Source organism: Papaver somniferum, unplaced genomic scaffold (assembly GCF_003573695.1).
Source record: "Papaver somniferum cultivar HN1 unplaced genomic scaffold, ASM357369v1 unplaced-scaffold_21, whole genome shotgun sequence".
Taxonomy (NCBI): Eukaryota; Viridiplantae; Streptophyta; class Magnoliopsida; order Ranunculales; family Papaveraceae; genus Papaver; species Papaver somniferum.
In genome coordinates, this window is record NW_020631041.1 from 2,067,072 (window position 1) to 2,089,391 (window position 22,320).

Genomic DNA, 22,320 nt, shown 5'->3' on the forward strand with positions numbered 1-22,320 from the left:
GGCCTGTTAAACTTAATGGGTAGTAAAGACTACAAGCCCGTCCGGCCAGGCATGTGCTATAATAGGGCTTGGGCTGGCCTGCCCGGCCCGATGTACACCCCTACTTGAACCTTAAAAAGATTGATGGTAAAATGGACCAAACTCATTAGTCTTGCCGAAATTTCTCTTGATGGTAACATGGACCAAACTCATTGGGCTCGCCGAAATTTCTCCGAATCCCGAGGTAAATTGGTAAGTTTGTAAGTTTTTGAATCAACCTTGACTTAAAAATTGACACATTGAGTTTAATATAGATGAGTCACGTGATTTCAATGAGATCCAGACGAGTTAGATTAAAGGAGTCAGGAAAAAAAAACCTGACGTGGGAGAGAGAACTTTGAAAAGTTCAATTTAGCATTGAGGAAAATATATGCGACTTAGTATAATTTCCACTCTCAGGTACAGTACATAGAGTTTTTTTTTTCTTTTTAAAGTTAATATATTGAAGCATAAAAATTATAGAAGGCTATTAAGTTTGTTGGCTTCCCTTATCTCAGTTTGAGAAACTGTAATATAAGAAACTTCCAAAAACTATTATCCTGAGATTGTTAATACAATGCATTTGAAACTAAAAAACTGAAATCATAAGCCAAAGTGTAGTGAATGAAAGAAGGCATATGTCTCCAATGTTGCTCGTGGTGCCCCTGATTTCTTGCTTGTTTTGCCAATTCATATGCTAACTTGTTACTACTTTTATGGTTGCTTGTGGTGCCCCTGATGTCAACCCAGAATCGGTAAATGTTCGTGCACTCTCATGGCTATTCCGGGTTGATGCTTTAATTCACGAAGAAAACCGAGAATCGGTGTATAAGACGTAGAGTGATTGTAAACATCTTTTCATAATCTTATTGTGGGTGAAAAAGTAACAGAAACTTTGGACTTTTCACCAGAGCTGAAATCGAGATATATTAATGTCTCACACCCACCGTTTCTGATTGAAAAAGTCCAAATAATTTATCCAGTTTCAAACATGATAAACTACCATGTAGTACTTGACCAACAATGAGCTTCGGAGGTGGCATAAAAAAAGTTCAACTATTACTTAATCATGCAAATCATAACATAATTATCAAAAGTAAAGGATGTATATACATAAACTAATAACTATATAACTAAGAAAATACGTAAGTAAATGATGATGGCATATTTTATTTTATCATTTATGGATTCATAATTTGTGTTTTGCTTTTTGTGGGATTCGGTAGATGTGCAGCCTTTATAACAACCGATTATGACTGTGTTATAACTAGATGAACAACACTGGTCCAGAATCCGTTAATGTTTATGTGTCATGTATACCAATTCTAGTAATGCCCTTTGGAAATGAAGAATATAACCAACATCAGTATACACTATGTATGGACATCGATCGATTTTAGGTATGCCGAGACAACATAGTTTCAAAAGACAAAGACATACAAAAATCACATGCTATATAATAGGTTTACGTCGAAAATCACATAATCCGATTCTAAAATAAGGATATAAAGGAAAACAATTATCTCTTCCAAATCAGAATCTGTTTATGTGGGCATTAACTTCAACTGATTTTGATTATTCTTCGACCAGAAAACACATCCACGGCGGTCAGTTTACGTGTTCATATAATCGACCGAATGTTATAAGAATCGGTAAACATAAACATGAACGCCGATCGATTAGGTTAAACACAATAACCTAAGATCTTTTGTAATTTTCAATCTTAAATGGATAAATCAATGACAACTATAATTAAGAGTATGAGTCGCAATTGTCGATGTTTAGTTTGATTTTTTTAGAAAAATGGATGATGAAATTTACTTTAAATAGATCGATGTTGTTGGAATCGATTGATGAATTTTAATTTTGATTTTAGTTTGTAAGAGGAATCATTTGAATAGGTTTTAGTTTAAAAAATGTTTCAAATTTAGAAGAATAAGCTTTATGATTAAATTTTAAGATAATTGATAGGGGAAAGCCGTTTTTACTAAAGGGAAAGCCGGTTTTGGCGTGGATTTAAAAAAGACTTTCCCTGTCGGTAATCTTTAAAATTCCAACGTATATCATGTACTCCCATTGCTACTCCATGTGAACCAATAACTTCTAATTATATATGAGTTATTCCTTGTTAGGAGTTGGTATATCTGTTTGTAATAGACTCTCTATTACATTTGCTCCAACTTGCGTTCTCACATCTGCAGGAGCTTAATATAACAGGGACTGTAAGTTTAGAATTTTTGAGAACACAGAGGTGAGGTCCTCCCACATTCTGTTCCATATATAATCTGTGATGATAGTGATTCTTATGATATGAAAAACCAAAATCCATGGGAAGCAGGTTTTTTACATCCTAAAGTCGATTTTCCTCCTAGTAAAAATGGTTTCAATCACCACTTTTAATAGTGAAAGTAACTTGATATTTTTTTCCCAACCTAGACACCCCTTAGTACTCAATTAGTTGAGAGAAAATTTTTGATAAACCCGCAATAGATCATATAAGCCCCAAAATAGCCAGGAATATGAACACCTTACCCATGCACCACACTGCTAGCAAGTTGCCGAGCACGGTCATATAAAAAACAATGAACAATGAACACGATTTCAACTTCAAGTACATATATCATGGCTGCTAATGCGATACCAGATTATTCAAAAGGATACCAAAACACATATGGGACAAAAACAAAATTGATATGTCCTATTTGAATTTGAGTACCCTCCCAATGATCCAAGATTACTAATAGAGGTACCAAAATCAAGATAAGACAAAACAGATTTTCATATACACTTCCACCTAACCTGGCACCCGTTAGCAGCCTTGCAATAATCCCTCACCCCATGTTGTACATATATATGCACAATCCTTGTTCTTCCACGACGACTAACACAAAACTTCACCTTTTCGAGCGGATACTGTCATACTGATATACGGTCCATAATATTCCACACACGTCAATTTTCGAGCGGATACTGTGTTCCTCAACCTATATCACATCTCTATACCAAAATTCAGCCATTGAATCGACCTACAACTCCTTCATTTTCTCGATCGAAATCTCTCCTGAACTGTGAACATGTTCCCGCCAATTTTCAGTTTTCAAATTATTGAAGAAGGTGCCCCTTATCCTGGACTGAGGTGCGAATAGCAGATGCCTTGGGGGTGACCCTTAGTAATTAGGTTACCCCTTATCCAAACTTGGGAGTCCGAATAACACGTGTCTTCCGGGTGCCAAAATCAACTTTTCGAGCCGAATTTTCTTACAATATTTATTTCCAAAAAAATACCTACAAATATATAAAATAACAAAATTAGTACAAAATCGAGTGCCAACAATATATAGTATTGAGAACAAATTGGACACAAAAATGTGTCTATCATTCAATCACCACTTTTAATAGTGAAAGTAACTTGATATTTTTTCCCCAACCTAGACACCCCTTAGTACTCAATTAGTTGAGAGAAACTTTTTGATAAACCCGCAATAAATCATATAAGCCCCAAAATAGCCAGGAATATGAACACATTACCCCTGCACCACACTGCTAGCAAGTTGCCGAGCACGGTCATATAAAAAACAATGAACACGATTTCAACTTCAAATACATATATCATGGCTGCTAATGCGATGCCAGATTATTCAAAAGGATACCAAAACACATATAAGACAAAAACAAAATTGATATGTCCTATTTGAATTTGAATACCCTCCCAATGATCCAAGATTACTAACAGAGGTACCAAAATCAAGATAAGATAAAACAGATTTTCATATACACTCCCACCTAACCTGGCACCCCGTTAGCAGCCTTGCAATAATCCCTCACACCATGTTGTACATATATATGCACAATCCTTGTTCTTCCACGACGATTAACACAAAACTTCACCTTTTCGAGCGGATACTGTCATACTGATATACGGTCCATAATATTCCACACACGTGAATTCATTTTCACATGAATTATCACAACAACGAATACTTTTCAAACACCGCCCCAAAATCATCTCATTTTCTTTCTTCCCCTATCAAATTCTACTCATCGTAATCCCAATTATCAGAAAAGACATAAACCCCATACCCCAATTTTCTGACCTAATCCACAAAACTTATCTATTCGCGGCAAATGGAATTCGTGCTAAGAGGATAACAATCTCCTACTCTCATCGGAAAATCTGAAAAATGTCTGCTGCTGCTGCTGCATCTTCTCTGTTAGGTTTACCTGAAATTTCTGTGAATTCGTTTACCAAGAACCCTAAGAAGAAGAATGGAAAGATTGGGGTTGTGAAGGTTAGGTGTTTGAGTAAAAGTACTAGCAGTGATAGTAGTATTGCGAAGAGGAATAGGTATTGTGATGTCTATAATTTGGAATTTTCATCACATTTTTCTGCACCTGTGAAGGAGAAACAGCAAAATGATAAAGATGATGAAGAGAAACAGAATTATTATGTCAATAGTGGGTATGCTATTAGGACATTGAGAGAAGAGTTTCCTCAGATTTTTTATAAAGAGCTTAATTTCGATATCTACAGGTTTGTTTTTACTTATGAATTTTAGATTTTCATTCACTTGATTTGGGATTCCATTGATTTTGTAGATTTGATGAACTAGAGTAATTTTATCATGTTATGTTTGTGTGTCCTTTTGATTGAGTTGATTTAATTGTGTATGTGAGGGTTGAAATAGCCAATGATTTAAGGTAAAACTGTTGATTCTTGGTGTGGGTATGGGTCTTATGTAGCATGTATTCCTGTTGATTTTGTGTGTTCTAAAGATTAGCATATGAAGGTTAAAAGGAATTGGAGAGTGTTGTTTAGGATAAAGTCGAGGTTATAGATGTTTCATGTGAATGAATGCAAGTTATGTATGCGGAGAAGATATAGAGTCAAAATATGGCAGCTCAGAAGTTTATGCACTGAAGTGACTTTTGCATTGTGGTTAGAACGTAACTGTTACTTGTTTGTTTGGGATGGACTGTAAGAGAAGACATGGATAGTGAAAGATTGTAACCGAACTCGTCATAGTAGATATTTCCGTAGCAACGACTTGGTTCTAAGGATTTGGTAGTTTCTTATATAGAAGTATGACTTTGAGACCATTTCTGAATAATTTGTTGGGCTGGATTGGGGACTAATTGGACTCACCTGTCAAAACTGGAGTATATGTTTTCATTAATTTTACGGATGGTTTAACTAGTTGTTTTATCAAATTTCTATATTGTAAACATATGTAGCATGAATTAAGATATTACAAACCCTGATTCATTTCTTAACATATGAAGAATTTTAGATGGGTTGCTTTCCAATATAAATATATGTCCGTGTACTTTGTCATAGTCGGCGTATCTGCCAGATTGTAGCCATCATCATTCGTCACATACACCATCGGAGGCCTTTGCCACATTTCTGAGGTTACACTTCTCATTTTTTTCTATGTTTCTGAAGACTATGCCATTCACCTGTCTACCTGGAGTAAAATATGTAGTTTTGTTCTAGGATGGTGGCTGTTTCTTTTGTGTGCCTTGAGCTCATGCGGTGCTGAAAGTTGGCCATTAACCGATATGAATAACTGGAAGTTAGTGTAAAACATTTTTGGTGAAGCCATGATACTGTTATGGCTCCAAATGATTGTCTGTTTTTCTCTTTCTCCTGCTAGCTGTCAGGTTCAGCTATGCTAACAAAGTCTTGGGTTGTTATTCAGGGATGACATTGTCTTTAGAGACCCTCTCAACACCTTTGTTGGTATCAAGAACTACAAATCAATATTCTGGGCTTTAGGGTTCTATGGCAAGATATTCTTCAAAGGTTTATGGGTTGACATCATCAATGTTTCACAACCTATTGGCATTGATAAGGTCATAATGGTTCGTTGGACTATTCATGGTATACCTCGAGTCCCATGGGAGAGCCATGGCCGATTTGATGGTACTTCAGAGTACAAGCTTGATAAGAATGGAAAGATTTATGAGCATAAAGTGGATAATATCGCCCTGACCTCACCTCCAAAGTTGTTTCGAGTACAAGCAGTGGAGGAATTGATTCAGTCACTTGGTGTCCCTTCTACCCCTAGACCCACTTATTTCGAGGCTTTATCGGCTACAGTTGCAAGTACAACGCCGTTCATTCAGAGATTTACCTGGGTGAGGTACTATTTGGCTTTCAAACTTGCTCTTAGTTGGAGATCTGCATCAGAATCTGGAGCGTGAATGGAATTGGCAGGACCTTGCAAGTATACAAACTTTTCGGTATGTACTGTTATCTGTCTCTGTAAAAACCTATATTCGATTCAACGCTTGGGATCGTTATCATCACAGCTCATCAATGTCTGAGAACTGGGCAGTCGGTATTGGTCAGATTCTCACTCATTTGATTCCAATTTTGAGTGTGAAGAGATAAACTATCTCAACTTGTTGGTAAACCTTACCTGAATAATTATGTATATTTCTGTACAGTATAATCTGAACTACTGTTTAGCATAACTCGTCATTGTTGCTCAACTGATTGTTCTGATCTTGTCTTTAGCTTTAGAATGTGTTGATATTATGGATGAGATTGTACACTGTTGTCGACTCATCCCTTGATTAAGAATACACCTTAGATCATTTCTTCTGGATCCTATGCACCTTGCAATCTGCAGATTTGTCATGTTCAAGTGATCAGGAATCTGACGGGCATCCAGATATTTCATGTTTGCCATCTTTTCCTCTTTGACATTCCAAGACTTTAGATATGAAACATGGGAAATTGGGAACCAATAATTTGTCAAAAACACTTGAACTATGATTTTAGGCATACCAAAAACTTTCAAGGCATACAAAATAGTTTTCCCATCCTAGGTGACCTTATAAGGGGTGTCTATTGGGTAGTTCAATTACTTATATATCCTTAAACCTAAAATCAAAAAATAAACTATCCTAAACATCTCTTCTTCTTCCTCCAGCTAAACCACCTTCCTTTTCTTTCATATTTTTTTTCATCACTGTAATTAGTTATCGATTCGTGAAAAATCGATCATCGGTTAAATTGAACTATATAATGGATCGTACAAAGAAAAAAGCAAACGTCAGGTGTTCTAAATCCTCTTCCAATCCATGAATTAAAGAAGAAGAACCAATTGAAGATGAAGGTGTAAAAACTACAATTGAACCGGAAATTGAATCGGAAATTCAACCATTTGAAGCTCCAAATACTGAAATGAGGATAAGAAGGTATTCCTCACAAACCCAATCTTTTATTTGTTGTTTTTTATGGATTGAATGGGTTAAATTGCTAAAAACTTAGGGTTTTTGATGGTTACAGTAGCGGGTTCGGCTGATAATTGAGTTGAGTTTTGAGCCGAACTGCTCTTGAAATTTCACCCTGAAAATGTCTATGAACAGTTCGGCTAAACCGTAAATGTCAATTTTTAGCCGAACCCCAAAATGTGTATTGAATACGTTCCAGAACAGTGTCAGATTCGGCTAATACCTTGCAAACCTTCTCGGCCGAACCTGAGAAGTGAAATTTACCCCAGGTGGTTGTCAGGTTCGGCTGACTCGATTAGATCACTTTCAAGCCGAACCTCTCTCTGTAAACACTTCGAAAATATTGATTTGCAGGCTCTAGGTTCGGCTAGCTCGTGTTGTTGAGTTATCAGCCGAACCTTCTCTTTGCACACTCAAGTTTTTTGATCTTGTTTTGGCCATAACCTTTTCGTCCGATGTCGGAATGACCTCATTCTTTTTGCGTTGTGTTTGTCTTTTCATTCTCTTGAAGTTGAAGATAAGATATAATTGATTTTAATGAGTTTAATATGGACCTTGGTATTCTCCATCATTAGACTTCACTTTCTTAACACTTTTAGTAATTTCCACTTTTTTTGTTTGGTTCATCCTATGAAAAGGCTGCACAATAGCAAACATATGTAATAAAAAGCCTAACCCCTAAATGTGTATGAATTTAAGTGTTTCATGGAACATCAGTATCATGTTCGCCTGAGGTGATTTTTTGAATATGAGCCGAACTTGGAAAAATATATAGTTCGGCTGATACGATATTTAGAGTGAGAACCGAACCTAACTCTCAGGAATAAGTTCGGCTTGTTATTAGACTTTAATATAAGCCGAGCTAGGATCTTGCAAATAGGTTGGAAGTTGGAAAATGAAGGTTCGGCGTATAATGTTAACAAATTTAGCTAGCCGAGCTGTTCATCAATTTAGTGGGTTCGGCTTTTATTTTTAAGCCGAACATAGTCCTGGTTCGCCGAACCATGATGAAAAATACAATTTTTTGATGATTTCAAGCTACAAAATGAGATTAAACATAAAATAGAAGTGTACGTGTGTGTTAGAAGCATTGGGTTCCTTTTATCTATGTATTCATCATATGGATTTGGCTCATAAAAATCATCATCATGAGTTTGAGTTTGAGTTTGTGTAAAATCATTCTCACAATCTAAGAAATCAGCCATTTCTGGATCATTGTTGTAGTTGATATGTATTTTCCTAGGGTTTTTAGATGAAGAATGACCCTCCTCATCCTCCATTGAATCAAGAAGAAATTTTTTCTCACTTTCTCCTTCTCTCCTTCTCAATAAAAAGTTTGATTTTTTTTTTCCCCAAATTTTTTCATCTAAACAAATCTTTACAATTCTGAAAATTATCTTAATCACTAATCCAGATTACTAACACTAATACGTAAAGGGTAGATTTGCCATTAAAAAGAAATTTGGTTAAGGGGATTTCTGATTTTGTTATTTCACATCCTTTTTTGTCTTTATTCAATATGGCTAATAAGATTTCAATATGCCCAAAATCATAGTCGAAACACTTATCAAAAGCAAATGAATGAGAACCTAACAAGAGCTAGGCCCATTCTGATCTTGACTTTGATTGTGAAATTCATTGGCCTTATACACCCAGAGTGTTTAGATGGATAAGTTGATTAGTGACATTCTTCATTTTATCTCATGTATATCTGACGTGTTTGCAATCAGCCTCAGTTAGGATAATGCAGTGCAGGGGGGCCAAAAGAAAAATAGTTTGTAGTCTGAAATAATGAGATGCCCCAAAATTAGTGGATTTTCAGATAAATAATGAGATGTAGCAAGTTGCAGCGGTGAATTAAAATCATTCGTTAGTCTTCCCAAGAAAACATGGAAGACCGACTGGTATTACAATTAACACCCTCCCAAGTCCCACCCTTGACTTTTCAAACAAGTCGGGACTGTGGAGTGGAAAAAGAGTTTTATAGTTATAGCGTGTTTGGACGTTAGAAGTCAAAAATAAAGATATTTTACTTCACAAAAAGTCAAACTTTTTTGCTTCTAGTTCTGAAATTATATAGCATGTCTGGATGTCAGTACTAAAGTTGTCTTTGATTTCTGGAAGCTGAAAAATAAGAAGTTAGTTTGAGTACACAGTTTCAGAAAGAATTCTGGAAGCAAAAGCGGATATATTACGTTTCTAATTTAGAGACATAAATCAAACTGCTATTACACCCAAACTAACTTCTGGTAAAAAAAAAACTACTTTTGGATGAACCAAAATTAGCAAAATGGAAAGACCATGACAGTAAAAAAAAAAACGTAAAAAAAGAAGACCGTCGCAGATTTCCACTGCATTCTGCAACATGCTTAACTAGTACAGCAAATTTTCAAGGTTTTCATTTGCAAATGGTGGGATTTTGAGATACATAATTGATGTAGCAAGTTGCAGCGGTGAATTTAAATGATTCGTTAGTTTCCCCAAGAAAAGATGGAAGACTGACTGGTATTAACACCCTCCGAACTCCCAAGTCCCTTGACTTTTCAAACAAGTGGGGTGGACCCCACATCCCAACAAGATTCTGAATATCATCATTTCCGAATAAAAAAACAAAAACCAAAACCAATATACTCTTCCACCTACAGCGAGCAATACCAATATACATACAGGAGACATCTCCGATATTTAAGCATCTCAGTTTCAGAATACAATACAATATCCAAGCTGGAAAAGTTTCTTTCACACTGTGCAAGTGCAGTACAGAGAGTCTTTACTCTGGCTGGCCTTGGATGGGGCCGGTCCGGTCCGGTCCGGTCCGAGTACACTTCCATCTAACGAGCAACGCTCCCTTTCCCCAAAAAAACTTTAATGTCTCTCTAAAAACAATTCCTTCTTTAATATCTTTCTTTCTTTCTTTTATTTGTCTTTCCTTTAACAACAATTATTCTTTGGAATTTTGTATTTCTAGGGATTTCTCTCTTTGTCACTGTAAACTATTCATTGTCTCTGCCACAGAGGAATTTTTCATTTTTGCGTTCTTCAAAATGAAGCAGCAGCAGTTTGAATTAGAAGAAGAAGAAGAAGAAGAGGAGGAAGAATTTTATGATGATGAAAATCCCAGCAAGACGTTTGATGAAGTCTCCATGGAAACTAGTAAAAGCTTCGTTAAAGCTCTGCATGTTAGTCTCTCTTTCTATCTTTCAATTTAGATCTGAGAATTGTTTCTTACTTTATCAGTGTATTTGTTATTGAGCTGGATCACACTAGCTTTTACACTTCAGTTATCGGTTAATTGAGATTAAGAAATGTTTTATGTCAACAAATTAGGCTACTAATTGTGATTTTTTTTTTTTTAATTTCATCAACTGTTTGATTATGGAATGGAAATTGTGTGTTGGATTTCATCAATTAGTGATAAATTTATTTGATTCGAGTTAAATTGAAATTTTGGAACCAAATCAGTTTTTATAGTTATTCTGAGTTTGGGAATACATTTATCAATTTGCTCAAGATTTGTGTATGTTGCTGTTTGATTCTTTATCAGGAATTGAAGAATCTAAGGCCTCAGCTGTACTCTGCGGCTGAATATTGCGAAAAGTCGTATCTCAACAGCGAGCAGAAACAGATGTAACAACACTATCCTAGTACTTTCAATCTTATTGGTCCGTGTTTCTTACATTGATTCACAGTTGCACCACCTTCTTGGTGACCTTGCTATGTGCCTGATCCCTAAAACTGTATGGCTGACAAGAAATTTCTAGATTGCTAGAGTCCACATGTCAAACATCTAGGTCTTGAATTTTTGTTATCAGTTTGTTCTGTCTTCTGATAAACCATTCTTCGCGTTTCAGGGTACTTGACAACCTGAAAGATTATGCAGTGCGAGCCCTTGTTAATGCTGTTGATCACCTTGGAACTGTTGCATACAAACTAACCGACCTCTTTGAGCAACAAACGGAAGATATCTCGACAATGGAGCTAAAAGTTTCATGTCTCAATCAAGTAAGACTTTGTTGACTCTGCTTTGAACTGTTAATCAGGAGTACTGACACATAAATCAGCGGCATAACATGGAATGTTTTTACTAGGAACTTCTTACTTGCCAAACTTACATGGACAAAGAGGGTCTAAGGCAGCAGCAGTTGTTAACATCTGTTCCAAGACATCACAAGCATTATATTTTACCAAGTAAGTTCTGGATTTCATCAACTTCTTTAGGAATGATATTGGAATCCAAAGGAGCAATTCTAACTTGTATAAATTGATTCATTCGAATTAGATTCTGTCAATAAGAAGGTGCACTTTAGTCCACAAAATATACAAATGGAAGCAAGACAAAAGCTTATTCATCAAGCAAAACCATGTGTTTATCCTTCAGGTATTACTTTTGTCAATGCATAACTCAAGTCTTTTCTTTCACCACTACTTTTAGCTAGTGTAATCTAGTGGTCTGTTTTAATTGGAACTAGGTATCCCAGCATCACAAACTCTTTCGTGGCATTTATCATCAGAAACGTCTTTCAATGGGAATCAGCAGTTGCCAACAAGGTAAGTATTATGTGTGCGCTTTGTTCAGCTCATCGTTAGCATTGGGTCAAGTATATTTTATTCACTGAATTGATGACTACTTGAACTCTCCAATTTACAAACCTTCTGACTGTTAAGAGTGCCCAGAAAATCACTCGTGGGAGCGATTTACCAACTTTCTCACTGTTTATCTCATCCATATGAATCAATGACTACTTGACTAATATGTGTGCTTTTTCAATAATAGCCTTCATTGTGTAACAAGCCAGTCTCTCTTAATAACATACCAGTCTCTTTATGTAAGCTAAATGTTTTTCAATTAATAATGCAGCAGTGAAGACACAAAAGCCTTGAGAGCAACTGCCACAGCCTTTCAACTGCTAGGTATCTTCCATTAGTATTGCTTATGGAGGTTTCTTTTCTAATTGAACTATTTGAAATGCTTCATGTGATTTATCTAACACGGGTGATAACGTTTCTTATGGTAACCTCTTTTGAATTCTAGAAAGCGTAGATGCTGTATCTGTATCAAGTTCCTCAGCTCATCAAAACCAGTCGCTTGTTGGAGATCCTACTTCGAATGTGGCCCTGCCGTCATTTGGTGTCACCCGAAGGGTAATTTCAAACTTAGCAATAGAAAAGCACTTTAAATACTTTACTCCATCAATTCGACTCTTTTTCTCTGAAAGTTAAAAATCAAAAGGCAAAACTAGCTCTTTGTAATTGGGCTTCGTTCGCCTGACCTCCTCTGTATGCAGCATATGAACTGGTCACGTGGGTTAGAAAACTGTAACCAGATTGTTTCTTAGTTATTTGATAAAGCTGTAATGTTTTGAGAATATCAATAAACCTGACAAGAACTTCCTCTTCTCATGTCTGCAGGATTCTTCAAGACATGCCTCAAAACAAGTAGGCGCACACAGATCCTTTGACAATGCTGGACGGAAGATTATACGTGCTCCAATCCGCAGCAGAAGCTTGCTGTCCGCATTCTTGGCTAAACAAAGAACCAAGGCAGGTTGTATATCGGGATAGTCCGCATAGGAACTATTTATTATTTGAGTAAATAGCTAAGAGTATTATCTTTTTGTAAAGACTGATCCCATCATATGCATGTCCTTCCCACTTAACAACTTTCATCCTGGATATCTAAAAAGTAAATTTTAACAGCAAACAGTCGTGATTGTTCAAAATGGTTTGAAAAGGCTACATATACAGGAAAACATGAAGAAAAAAAGTTTAACGTGAAAAATATTTAAAAAAAAGAAGATAAAATATAAATAATGTCAGATAGCTCACTTATTATTTTTCATTTTTTTTTCTTTTTTGTAAAATACCACGGGATATACCTATAATTTTAATTTTAGGTGCAAGTAGTATCCTTGTAAAATTCTGAACCGTCAGAATAGTCGTAATCAGAGTCATGACGTGGTTCTAAACCATCAAATGGACCTAGTTCTTCAAAATACCGGCTGCAATCGTCGGTCGACCCGGACCAATAGCCTGAGTCAAAGAATTCTCGGGCAGCATCTAAGTCATCATAGTATTTTGAGTAATCAACTTCAACCTCGATTCCATTCATATCTTTAACCGTTCTAAGGACTTGTAAATGACTTGTTTTATTCATTGCAACTACAACTACTGTAATTTTACCATTTTTTTCCCAAGCTAGTAATTCTTGAACCCGTAGCCTCTTCGAAAGTATCCTCACGAGTATCACGTTCGAACCTACGTCTGTGACCATCAATCAGGCGGTCAACATGCTGAACAGGGAGAAAATATTCAGCTACTATCGGGTAAGGCCATAACCAATCATTTGAAACACAATAGCGAGGAACACTTATCTCTTGTTCCATGCGATAGAGGATTTGAAGGCGAGCGTTTAATGCAGGTCGTAAGCAATCGCATATAATGTCTAAAGTAACTCCAGCAACATTTAGATCCAATTGAACTGCAGTAATTCCTTCGCATGAGCCTGCAACTTTCAAGTTCATGTCACCTAGCTGCTCTTCCGAACTTGACAAATCAGTCAAAATCCGGTAACGGTAACCATGCAGAGTACTTCCTTCTCTTAGTAGACCCAATGAAACGTCTGCCACATGTTTCCTTTGCGGGACACCAGCATCCATTAACGCAATACTCACTCCACAAACAGTGGCTGCAGAGGCAGAACCATCATGACATACAACTTGTGAGTTGACACGAACAACGTAAGGGAAAATATCTTCTTTAGGTAAAAGTGCAACCAGCGCATTCTCTACAAAATTGGCATCATCAGCTTCATAAATTTTGTCACTACACTTTTTCCAGTCTCCCTCAATCCTAAAGGGTCGAGTCTTGTACAAGTATCCGGGATAACGAATAGGGTTGTAATAGTTCAGATGGTCCACAAACCCAGATTGAGGTTCAGCTTCATCTGTTCCTGGTCTTGTTTGTGTCACCGTGCATGAAACTTTAGTCACGCCACACGCAGAACATGACGAACCATGTAATCCTGACATTCTAGTTGATTCACATTCTACTCGTCTAACTTCGTCAAAGCGCCTCCCATCAAGTCTTATACCATTCTCAACATTCCATCTCTGGAAAATCTTTTTCCGCAGTTTGTTGACCATATGTGAATATAGCAGCTTCGTTTTCCACTCATCGCATTCCTCTACCTCCAGTAAATTTTTTGCATCTCCACTAATTTTTGCCAAATATTCTTCACCTTTACTCTTCTGATCATACGCAGCAGAATCATGTGCAGCTTCAAATGGTGTTTCTGCCAAGCTCTCAATTTTAAGGACAGTGCTCTCCTTAAAACGCATAGATAATTTATAATCCTTCTTGCATTTCCCAGCTTTGTCAGCCAATTTAATCTGAGGGTCAATATATTTTACAGCTTCTTGATGTGCTAGCCTTAGCGCCACTTCAAGATCTTCCTCTACAACATCATTAGCTTGTACATCTACCATTAGGGTTTTATCTCGAGTACAAGCATAAATCAAGTCGATATCACAACAAGCAAGTTCAGACTTCTGTGGGTTAACCAGAAATTCTCCTTGTATCCTTCCTACTCGCACAACTCCAATCGGGCCTCCCCAAGGAATATCTGACAACATAAGAGCTGCAGATGTTGCATTTGCAGCTAATACATCTATATCTTGCTGCTCGCTGCAACATAGTACTCTTTCCATGACTTGCACATCATGGTAGAAGCCTTTAGGGAAGAGTGGCCGTACAGGTGTACGAATAATCCTAGTACCGCCGCTGCGTGCACCAAAATTATCCCTATTTCCTTGGTAATCAACAATTATGCGTGGGAATGAGTCTAGAATGTTACCACAAGGATTAAGAAGAGATTCAGTAGACAAGACTTTTGATACTTGTTCTTAACATCGATTGAAGCGTATCTCGCATCGTCAGTACAACCCCATCACCACCACCACCACCACCACCACCAGAATCATCAAATTGATTAGGTGGTGTTGTTTCAAAACTTAAACAGCAAGATCCAATCTGAAATTCTTCCTTGTATGTCTGGTATAACCTAATAGCATTTTTAGGTAGGGTTGAGAAGGAATTTGTTGCATTTCTTCTCCGACCTAGGGCAAATGCCATTGCCATTACTGACTGTGAGTGAGAACCCGATTCCCTCAAACCCCAGGATATATTACTTCCTACGCCCACGCTCAGGCCCTAGGACAGGCCCAGACAACTTTCACCCAAAATCTAAATGACAACAACCTTATTTGTCATATTTGTTTTCAAATCTTGAGAATCCTGTAAGTTAGTGCCAGAGATATCACGCATGGACTCTAATTAAATTTTGATTACCGGGAAACCATTATAAATGCATTCCTGAATCGATCATACAACAACGCAAAAGATGAAAATGGGTAGCTCCTCAATGAAGATAGTCATGGCTCTGGCCTTATGCCTGTTGCTTCTCGGTGGTTTCTCAGCTGAAGCAGCAGGAAGGATTAATGGTTAGTATATATACTTGGTATTAAGATTTTTACATTTTAGTTCCTCCCAAATCAATGCCTTTTTTTTTGTCTCTATTTGAATCGTAAACAAGTGTAATATACACCTGGGCGATTTTTTTTTTTTTTTTTGTTCTTGAAATGTTGGGAAAGATATATAATGCATGAATAATGTCTGTGCCGTCATGCAGATGGTGCAGCAGCAGCAACAACAGCAATACAATGTGTCAGCCCAGCTAGTTGCCCAAGTGCGAAGGATTGCAAAAGTTGTTGCATATCATTAGGTTACAACCCAGGCGGGGTAGTGACACATAGATGCTGTTGTCGACGAAAATAGTCATGAAGGTCTAATTAGATAACTTCATAATATGCTAATAAGTATTTGGAGTTGAGAAAGAAATAAAATTTACTTTGATGAATGAAAAATACTTCAACTTTTTTATTCGATCATATTTTGATGAATTTTACTTCATTTTGAAATCCCCCCCCCCCCCCCCCCCCTCCCCCCCCCAAAAGTTAAGAGTGAAATGATCATGATCCCTATAAAATCAGTCCGTGCCGCTTCTTCATTCTTCCATATAACTTAAATTTAATATCCAATTGATTTAAGTATTTATACTTTGATATTGTGATAATCACAGAATTTTACATTTGCAACTCCAGATCATCCGATAATAGAAGTTCATGTTATCCGATTGATTTTATTATTTACATTTCGTGTAGTTTTTTTTACTGTTTGAGAATTGTACTACTTTAACTAAGTTGATCTTGATTGTAAGAATTAATTCATTTTGGGGACGTTGGTTATTAAGCTGGATTAGAATCACGATCACAAATAAGACTTACAAGAATTAAACCTCAATTTCATTAAACTTTTCTGATAAACAATTATTGTTTTTTTCTGCATTATCTCCATCTATTGTATCTTCATTTACCCAGGGAAATAATAAACAGATTGAGAAACCCATCAAAAACTGCATCATCTTCATGTTCATCATTATCAAAATAATTTCATCATTCTGATTCTTCTTTAGTTAAGAGTCTTAAGACAATGAAAGTGGTTTTTTGTTTTTATTTTGAACGGTGACTCGGTAAATAAAGAAAATTGCTTCTCTCCCCCACGTCGGATTCCACCTATGCTTTCGCTGTTATTCAGCTGTCATTTAGCTGGTCATATAGTAGCATTTTCGCAATACAAAAGATGAAAATGGGTACGTATGTAGTTCCTCAATGAGAAGATAGTCATGACTCTCTGCCTAAGTTTATAAACTCTATTGTGGGCTCACTAAAATTCAAAACCGGTCGTGAAATAATAAATGGCGTGATCCCTTATCCTACTATTTTTAATGATAGCTAATTTACTGTTGATTAATTAGTGTTAATTATAATGATTAACTAAACTAATTATGCTTACTGCATGTGTTAAATTAATCAATTGATTAAAAGTTTGAAAATCGAAACTTATTCTTTTGATTTAGAAGAAGAAGAATGATGGTTTTGATGATTTTTTTTTTTGAAAACCTTGGAAAAGAATGACCAGACATATACTTAAATACTCCGTAAAACATCATATTCAATTTCGGATAATAAAATTTATTGATTTTTTTTTTGAGAAAGAATAAAATTTATTGATTCAAATTCGCTAAAATCCAGGAAAAAGTCTAGTGTAGGTTAGGGATGTCGAACGACACTTTTTCGGCTTAAAACTAAAGAACTTCCAGCCAAAAATACTGAATATTTTTGGGAAAACATTACATCCCAACCGAAAATAAAAGTTAGGACGGGAAAACCTAGTCGTTCCCGTTTTTTTTTTCTTTTCTTTCTGTGAACTACATACGGCTACGGAATCCTTACCGTAAACACCTACTTACGGCCAGGTTTTCCTAGTTTCCCAACCGTACCCACGCTTTACGGCTAATAATTCGGCATTTCCCATCGGTAATAAGGAAATAAGGATAGACTCTGAAAATGAGTATATAGTTGAACTCATATTTTAAAACTGATACTATACTCGATCTTAAGTATGAAGTTATACTTTTTATAAAATTGAGTATCAAGTAATACTCATTCTAAAATAGAATATGAGATCATACTCTTCTGAAATCGGGTACGAACATATATTCATTTTTAAATCGAATATAAAGTAATACTCATTTTGAAATCGAGTGAAAGTAATACTTATTGTAAATCTAAGATCGAGTATACATAAACTAGTACTCACTACTCATTCCTAGATGGGGTATAATATAATACTATGAATATTCATTCTCGAATTTTTGGCCAAAAATGAACTATTTATGGCTAGGGAAAGGTAAAATTCTAGGGTTCCAGAAACTAAAACAGAATCATACTTTGATTATCTTAACGTATAATTTAGTGGGTTTGTCGATTGTTTCGTAATAGAACTTATGGATGGAAGATTATCCGATTGTTTAGGTTTCAATTCCTTGGTTTATTAACCTCGTAAGTTTTTGTTTTTTCCTTTTTTGAGTTCATCATCGTCATCTTCATCATGACTGACGAAGGAGTATGGAAGGATAAGAAGTTTCTTTTTCCCTTGATTAAGTTAGATTAGTTGATGGAAGTAATAGGGTAATAAATATAATTCACTGAGGGTATTTTTGAACTTGTGCATATATTGGGTCCCCCATATCCACCTTTTGGCCACTGTAATTCGGTTCAGCCCCAACACCATTTGGTTATCATCCCCAATAATCGGGTTCTATGTTTATTGCTTCTCGGTGGTTTCTCACCTGAAGCGGATTAGTGGCTAGTATATATCCTGCATACTCTGGTTTTAAGAACTTTTCATCAATGGAAGTCCATTGGGTCACTTCAAAAGCTCAAGAGGAGGTAGGCAAGGATGTCAAGTTTCTTCTCTTTTGTTCAATATAACTATGAAAGGGTTTTCAAGGTATATGGATATTGTTAGAGCACTTCTCGGTCGAACTCGCAAGCGTTGCTATCTCAAGCTTGTTTCTCATTTTAGTTTCCAAAACTCTAAGGATTGCTATTCTACTTATACCTACTTCTCGTACTAGGATAAAAAGTGTAGTTGAGCTCTAGACTCCACGGCGATCATCATACAAAGACGAAGAACTACTCAAGGAATGTGGAGACTTGAACTTATCTATCACTCAAAAGTCTATCTACTCTATCTCCTATCTTGAGACAAAAGTCGTATATATTGTTATATACACTTCGATTATACACATTTTCTATTTCGAGCCGAGTTTATCTCGCTTATCTATTTCTCAAAATATGTGTTGGTAATCTTTCGCTTTGGCCAAGTTCATCTTTATAAGTGAAGAAAGTCATGTTGATTATTTTAATATCTTGAAAATCGTTTTGATGAAGAATAGTGTGTGAGTAACCTCTATTTAACATCCTCTAAGACTGTTTCAATGATTGAAATGAGAGTTTAGAATATATAACCTTGAATGGATATAAACATTGTATGTGAACTCATACTTGTGTAAGTCCAAAATCCTTGAACCAAAGTATGCCTACTTTGCTGCTCAGGATACCCATAACAGAAGTGCGCGTACCTGTACGCGTATTGTCGGAAGTTCACGTCCCGTGAATCTCTATTGGAGTTTGTGAACTGAAAACAAACTTAATCCGGGTACTTAAGTATGCGTACCTGTATGCATATTTGAGTGGGTTATTTTCTTAAAATGGTTTATTCGTGAACTTAAACTTATATAAACTAAGGAATGCATATTTGAAAACCGTGGTTATAAAGTTCATGAGTCGATTCGAGTGAATCAAAATCGGTTTTGCTTCGACTGTGTCTTGTATACTTCTATGAGATCTAAACAATTGAACAAATCTATACCTAGTTCTTTTGAGTCATTTGAACTAGTTATGGTGAAGATGAATATGGTTGATATGAAAGTGCTCATATGGATAACCATTTGATTAACTACTGTTGAACCAACTAGGTGTACACGTTTAGGTAAGGTTACACAAACCTAAATGAACGTGCATTTCATTTGTGTAAAACAAGCTAAGTTCGATCTAACGGTTGAAAGATATTATCTTGAATCTAATCAGGTTTTCATCTAACGGTGAATATTGAATGCTTTGTTATCAAGGTAACTTAGATTGCAAACCCTGATTTGGAAGACTATATATAGGAGAACTCTAGCAACTGGGAAATGTAATCCCCACACCTCCTGTGCGATACTAGTTGTATAAGCTAGAGTCGATTCTCCTTTAACCTTAGGTTTCTACCGAGACCCTGTAGGTTAACGACTTGAAGACTTCATTGGGATTATGAAGTCAGACCCAACTATTTGCTACGTAGTTGCGATCTGATCTTGCTGTTTCTATGGTATTGAGTACAATTGAAGTAATTGACTCGAGATTAATTTCTTCGACAGGCAAGATATAAAAGTAGTCACAAACACCTTCGCCTCATCGTTTGTGATTCCACAATATCTTTTTTCGCTAGTCGATTAAGATTATTGTGAGGTGATTGATAATTCTAGGCTGTTCTTCGGGAATATAAGTCAGGGTTATCAATTGGTTCCTATTCACCTTGATTTATCAAAACACGGAACAAAACTTGTAGGTATTTCTGTGGGAGACAGATTTATCTATTCCTGTAGACTTTTCTGTGTGATACAGGTTTGTTTATTAAAGTCTTCGACTTTGGGTTGTAGCAACTCTTAGTTGTAGGTGAGATCATCTAAGGGAATCAAGTGCGTAGTATCTTGCTGGGATCATAGACATAAGGAGTGCAACTTTACCTTGGATCAGTGTGAGATTGATTGGGGTTCAACTACAGTCCAGACCGAAGTTAGTTTGTAGTAGGATAGTGTCTGTAGCGGCTTAATACAGTGTGTGTTCAATTTGGACTAGGTCCCGGGTTTTTCTGCATTTGCGGTTTTCTCGTCAACAAAACTCCTGGTGTCTGTATTATTTCTTTTCCGCATTATATTTTCTTATATAATTGAAATATCTCAGGCTGTGCGTTGAATCAATAAATTGGGAAATCCGACCTTTGGTTGTTCATTGAAATTGATTGATCCTTGAATATTGGTCTTTGGTTCCGCGCAAGTTAATTTATCTTGTATTCAATTAGACTCGCAGATTTCTATTTGCTTGAGTAAGTATTGAATCGAGAAATTGAGATATAACTCTTTGATATACTTTTTTATTAAGATTGAGTCTCATTGTCTAGTTGATTCTCTTAAAAGTATATTGGAGTTAGTCCATACATATTGCTAAGCGAATTATTGGGGTGAGGTTGTTGTACCCCAACTTTTTCAGATATGGTAGCTGATTTAGGCCTTTTCAGTGGCGTCTCTGTTTTTCCTTCAAGCATTGTTATGATCACTTACACTATGCAGATGACACAATCTTTTTCATTGATCACAACGAAGAAGAGCTTCACAACCTTTTTTCAGCTCTACATTGTTTTGAATACATTGCTGGTCTCAAAAATACATCAAAGACAAGACTCATTGCAATTGGAGATGTGCCAGAACTTAATTCATGGGCAACTGAATTTGGGTGCGCTAACGACTCTCTACGTTATTTGTATCTTGGTATGCCACTTGGTGCCAAGGAAAACTCAAAGCACATTTGGGATGTAATCATTGAGAAGTTTGAGGCAAGACTTTCAACTTGGAGGAGATGTAATCTTTCTAAAGGTGGTAAGCTCACTTTGCTCAAATGTATTTTATCCTCCCTTCCAATTTACTACTTCTCTTTATTCAAAGTACTAGTTTTTGTGCTAAAAATCCTGAATAAGAAAATGAGGAATTTTTTTATGGGAGCATGATTCTGGGTCAAAGACATCTCATTTAGTTTTATGGGGTTTGATTTTAGCTCCAATTTCTAGAGGTGGTTTAGGTGTTTGTAATTTAAAAATTATGAATCTTACCATGCTAGCTAAATGGTGTCGGAGGGTTGGTGTTGAAAATATCAGATTATGGCACAAGATCATTACTGACAAGTATGGTTTGAATTATTCAGTTTGGATTCCTGAAAAAGTAAAAACACCTTATGGAGTTTATTGTTGGAGGACAATTGCGGATACCAATGATTTAGTTTCAACTAATTCAAATTTTATTATTCACTCTGGCAAGCAGATATCATTCTGGAATCATCTTTGGATTGGAAATACTTCTTTATCATTCTGGAATGATCTTATGAAGTAACAACATAAGCGTAGAATTTAACATTCACCACACCAATTTATTAACAATCATATGAGTGGTAATACATCTCCAACAATTTCAAAAACAAACAAAAAAAAGAACAACGAATAATAATAGTACTGGTGGTCACTAGACTTTGTTCGCCTGCCTCCTTTATTCGAATCATATGAGCTGTTCATTTAATTTGGATTAAAAAACTGCAACCAGTCTCTTAGTTACCTGTCAATTTCCATTACATACTCTTGAGTCATCGTAAGATTCTGAACCACCAGAACGGTCATTATAGTATCTTGATTAATCAACTTCAACCTCAATCCCATCCATATCTTTAAGCTTTTCAAGAACTATTAAATGACTTGTTTTACTCTCTGCAACTAATGTAATTATACCGCGAT

General features: G+C 36.1%; 3 protein-coding genes and 1 long non-coding RNA gene across 5 annotated transcripts; 3 read left to right on the top strand and 1 right to left on the bottom strand.

The window, feature by feature from the left end:
* Positions 1-3,927: 3,927 nt before the first annotated feature.
* Positions 3,928-6,513, top strand: LOC113340244. Its single transcript, XM_026585452.1, has 2 exons — positions 3,928-4,549; positions 5,718-6,513. Exons 1-2 carry the CDS (start codon positions 4,200-4,202, stop codon positions 6,220-6,222), a joined length of 855 nt encoding a protein of 284 aa, XP_026441237.1. The 5' UTR covers positions 3,928-4,199; the 3' UTR covers positions 6,223-6,513.
* A 3,445-nt stretch (positions 6,514-9,958) lies between these two features.
* Positions 9,959-12,980, top strand: LOC113339381 (protein ABIL1-like). 2 transcript variants are annotated; one of them, XM_026584670.1, is made up of 9 exons: positions 9,959-10,439; positions 10,805-10,887; positions 11,112-11,262; positions 11,349-11,448; positions 11,540-11,638; positions 11,730-11,808; positions 12,122-12,171; positions 12,293-12,402; positions 12,670-12,980. In XM_026584670.1, exons 1-9 carry the CDS (start codon positions 10,050-10,052, stop codon positions 12,820-12,822), a joined length of 1,215 nt encoding a protein of 404 aa, XP_026440455.1. In that variant the 5' UTR covers positions 9,959-10,049; the 3' UTR covers positions 12,823-12,980. The 2 variants fall into 2 exon arrangements, with proteins under 2 accessions (XP_026440455.1, XP_026440454.1); XM_026584669.1 differs by having other exon boundaries at positions 9,966-10,439; positions 12,119-12,171.
* Positions 12,981-13,436: 456 nt separating this feature from the next.
* Positions 13,437-15,396, bottom strand: LOC113340148 (polyribonucleotide nucleotidyltransferase 2, mitochondrial-like). Its single transcript, XM_026585351.1, has 2 exons — positions 15,156-15,396; positions 13,437-15,100 (listed from the first exon to the last, which is right to left on the bottom strand). Exons 1-2 carry the CDS (start codon positions 15,394-15,396, stop codon positions 13,437-13,439), a joined length of 1,905 nt encoding a protein of 634 aa, XP_026441136.1.
* Positions 15,397-15,652: 256 nt separating this feature from the next.
* On the top strand, positions 15,653-16,181 carry LOC113339895. Its single transcript, XR_003355179.1, has 2 exons — positions 15,653-15,758; positions 15,947-16,181. It is a non-coding gene; the product is annotated as an uncharacterized LOC113339895 (long non-coding RNA).
* The last annotated feature ends 6,139 nt before the right edge of the window (positions 16,182-22,320 follow it).

Excerpts from the sequence above, each read along its gene's own strand:
- LOC113340244 (XM_026585452.1), top strand. The coding sequence starts at position 4,200 with ATGTCTGCTGCTGCTGCTGCATCTTCTCTGTTAGGTTTACCTGAAATT. Across the intron at positions 4,550-5,717 it reads CTTAATTTCGATATCTACAG|GGATGACATTGTCTTTAGAG; the intron begins GTTTGTTTTTAC and ends GTTGTTATTCAG.
- LOC113339381 (XM_026584669.1), top strand. The coding sequence starts at position 10,050 with ATGGGGCCGGTCCGGTCCGGTCCGGTCCGAGTACACTTCCATCTAACG. Across the intron at positions 11,449-11,539 it reads CAAGCATTATATTTTACCAA|ATTCTGTCAATAAGAAGGTG; the intron begins GTAAGTTCTGGA and ends CATTCGAATTAG. Across the intron at positions 12,403-12,669 it reads CATTTGGTGTCACCCGAAGG|GATTCTTCAAGACATGCCTC; the intron begins GTAATTTCAAAC and ends TCATGTCTGCAG.
- LOC113340148 (XM_026585351.1), bottom strand. The coding sequence starts at position 15,396 with ATGGCAATGGCATTTGCCCTAGGTCGGAGAAGAAATGCAACAAATTCC. Across the intron at positions 15,101-15,155 it reads TCAATCGATGTTAAGAACAA|ACTCATTCCCACGCATAATT; the intron begins GTATCAAAAGTC and ends GTAACATTCTAG.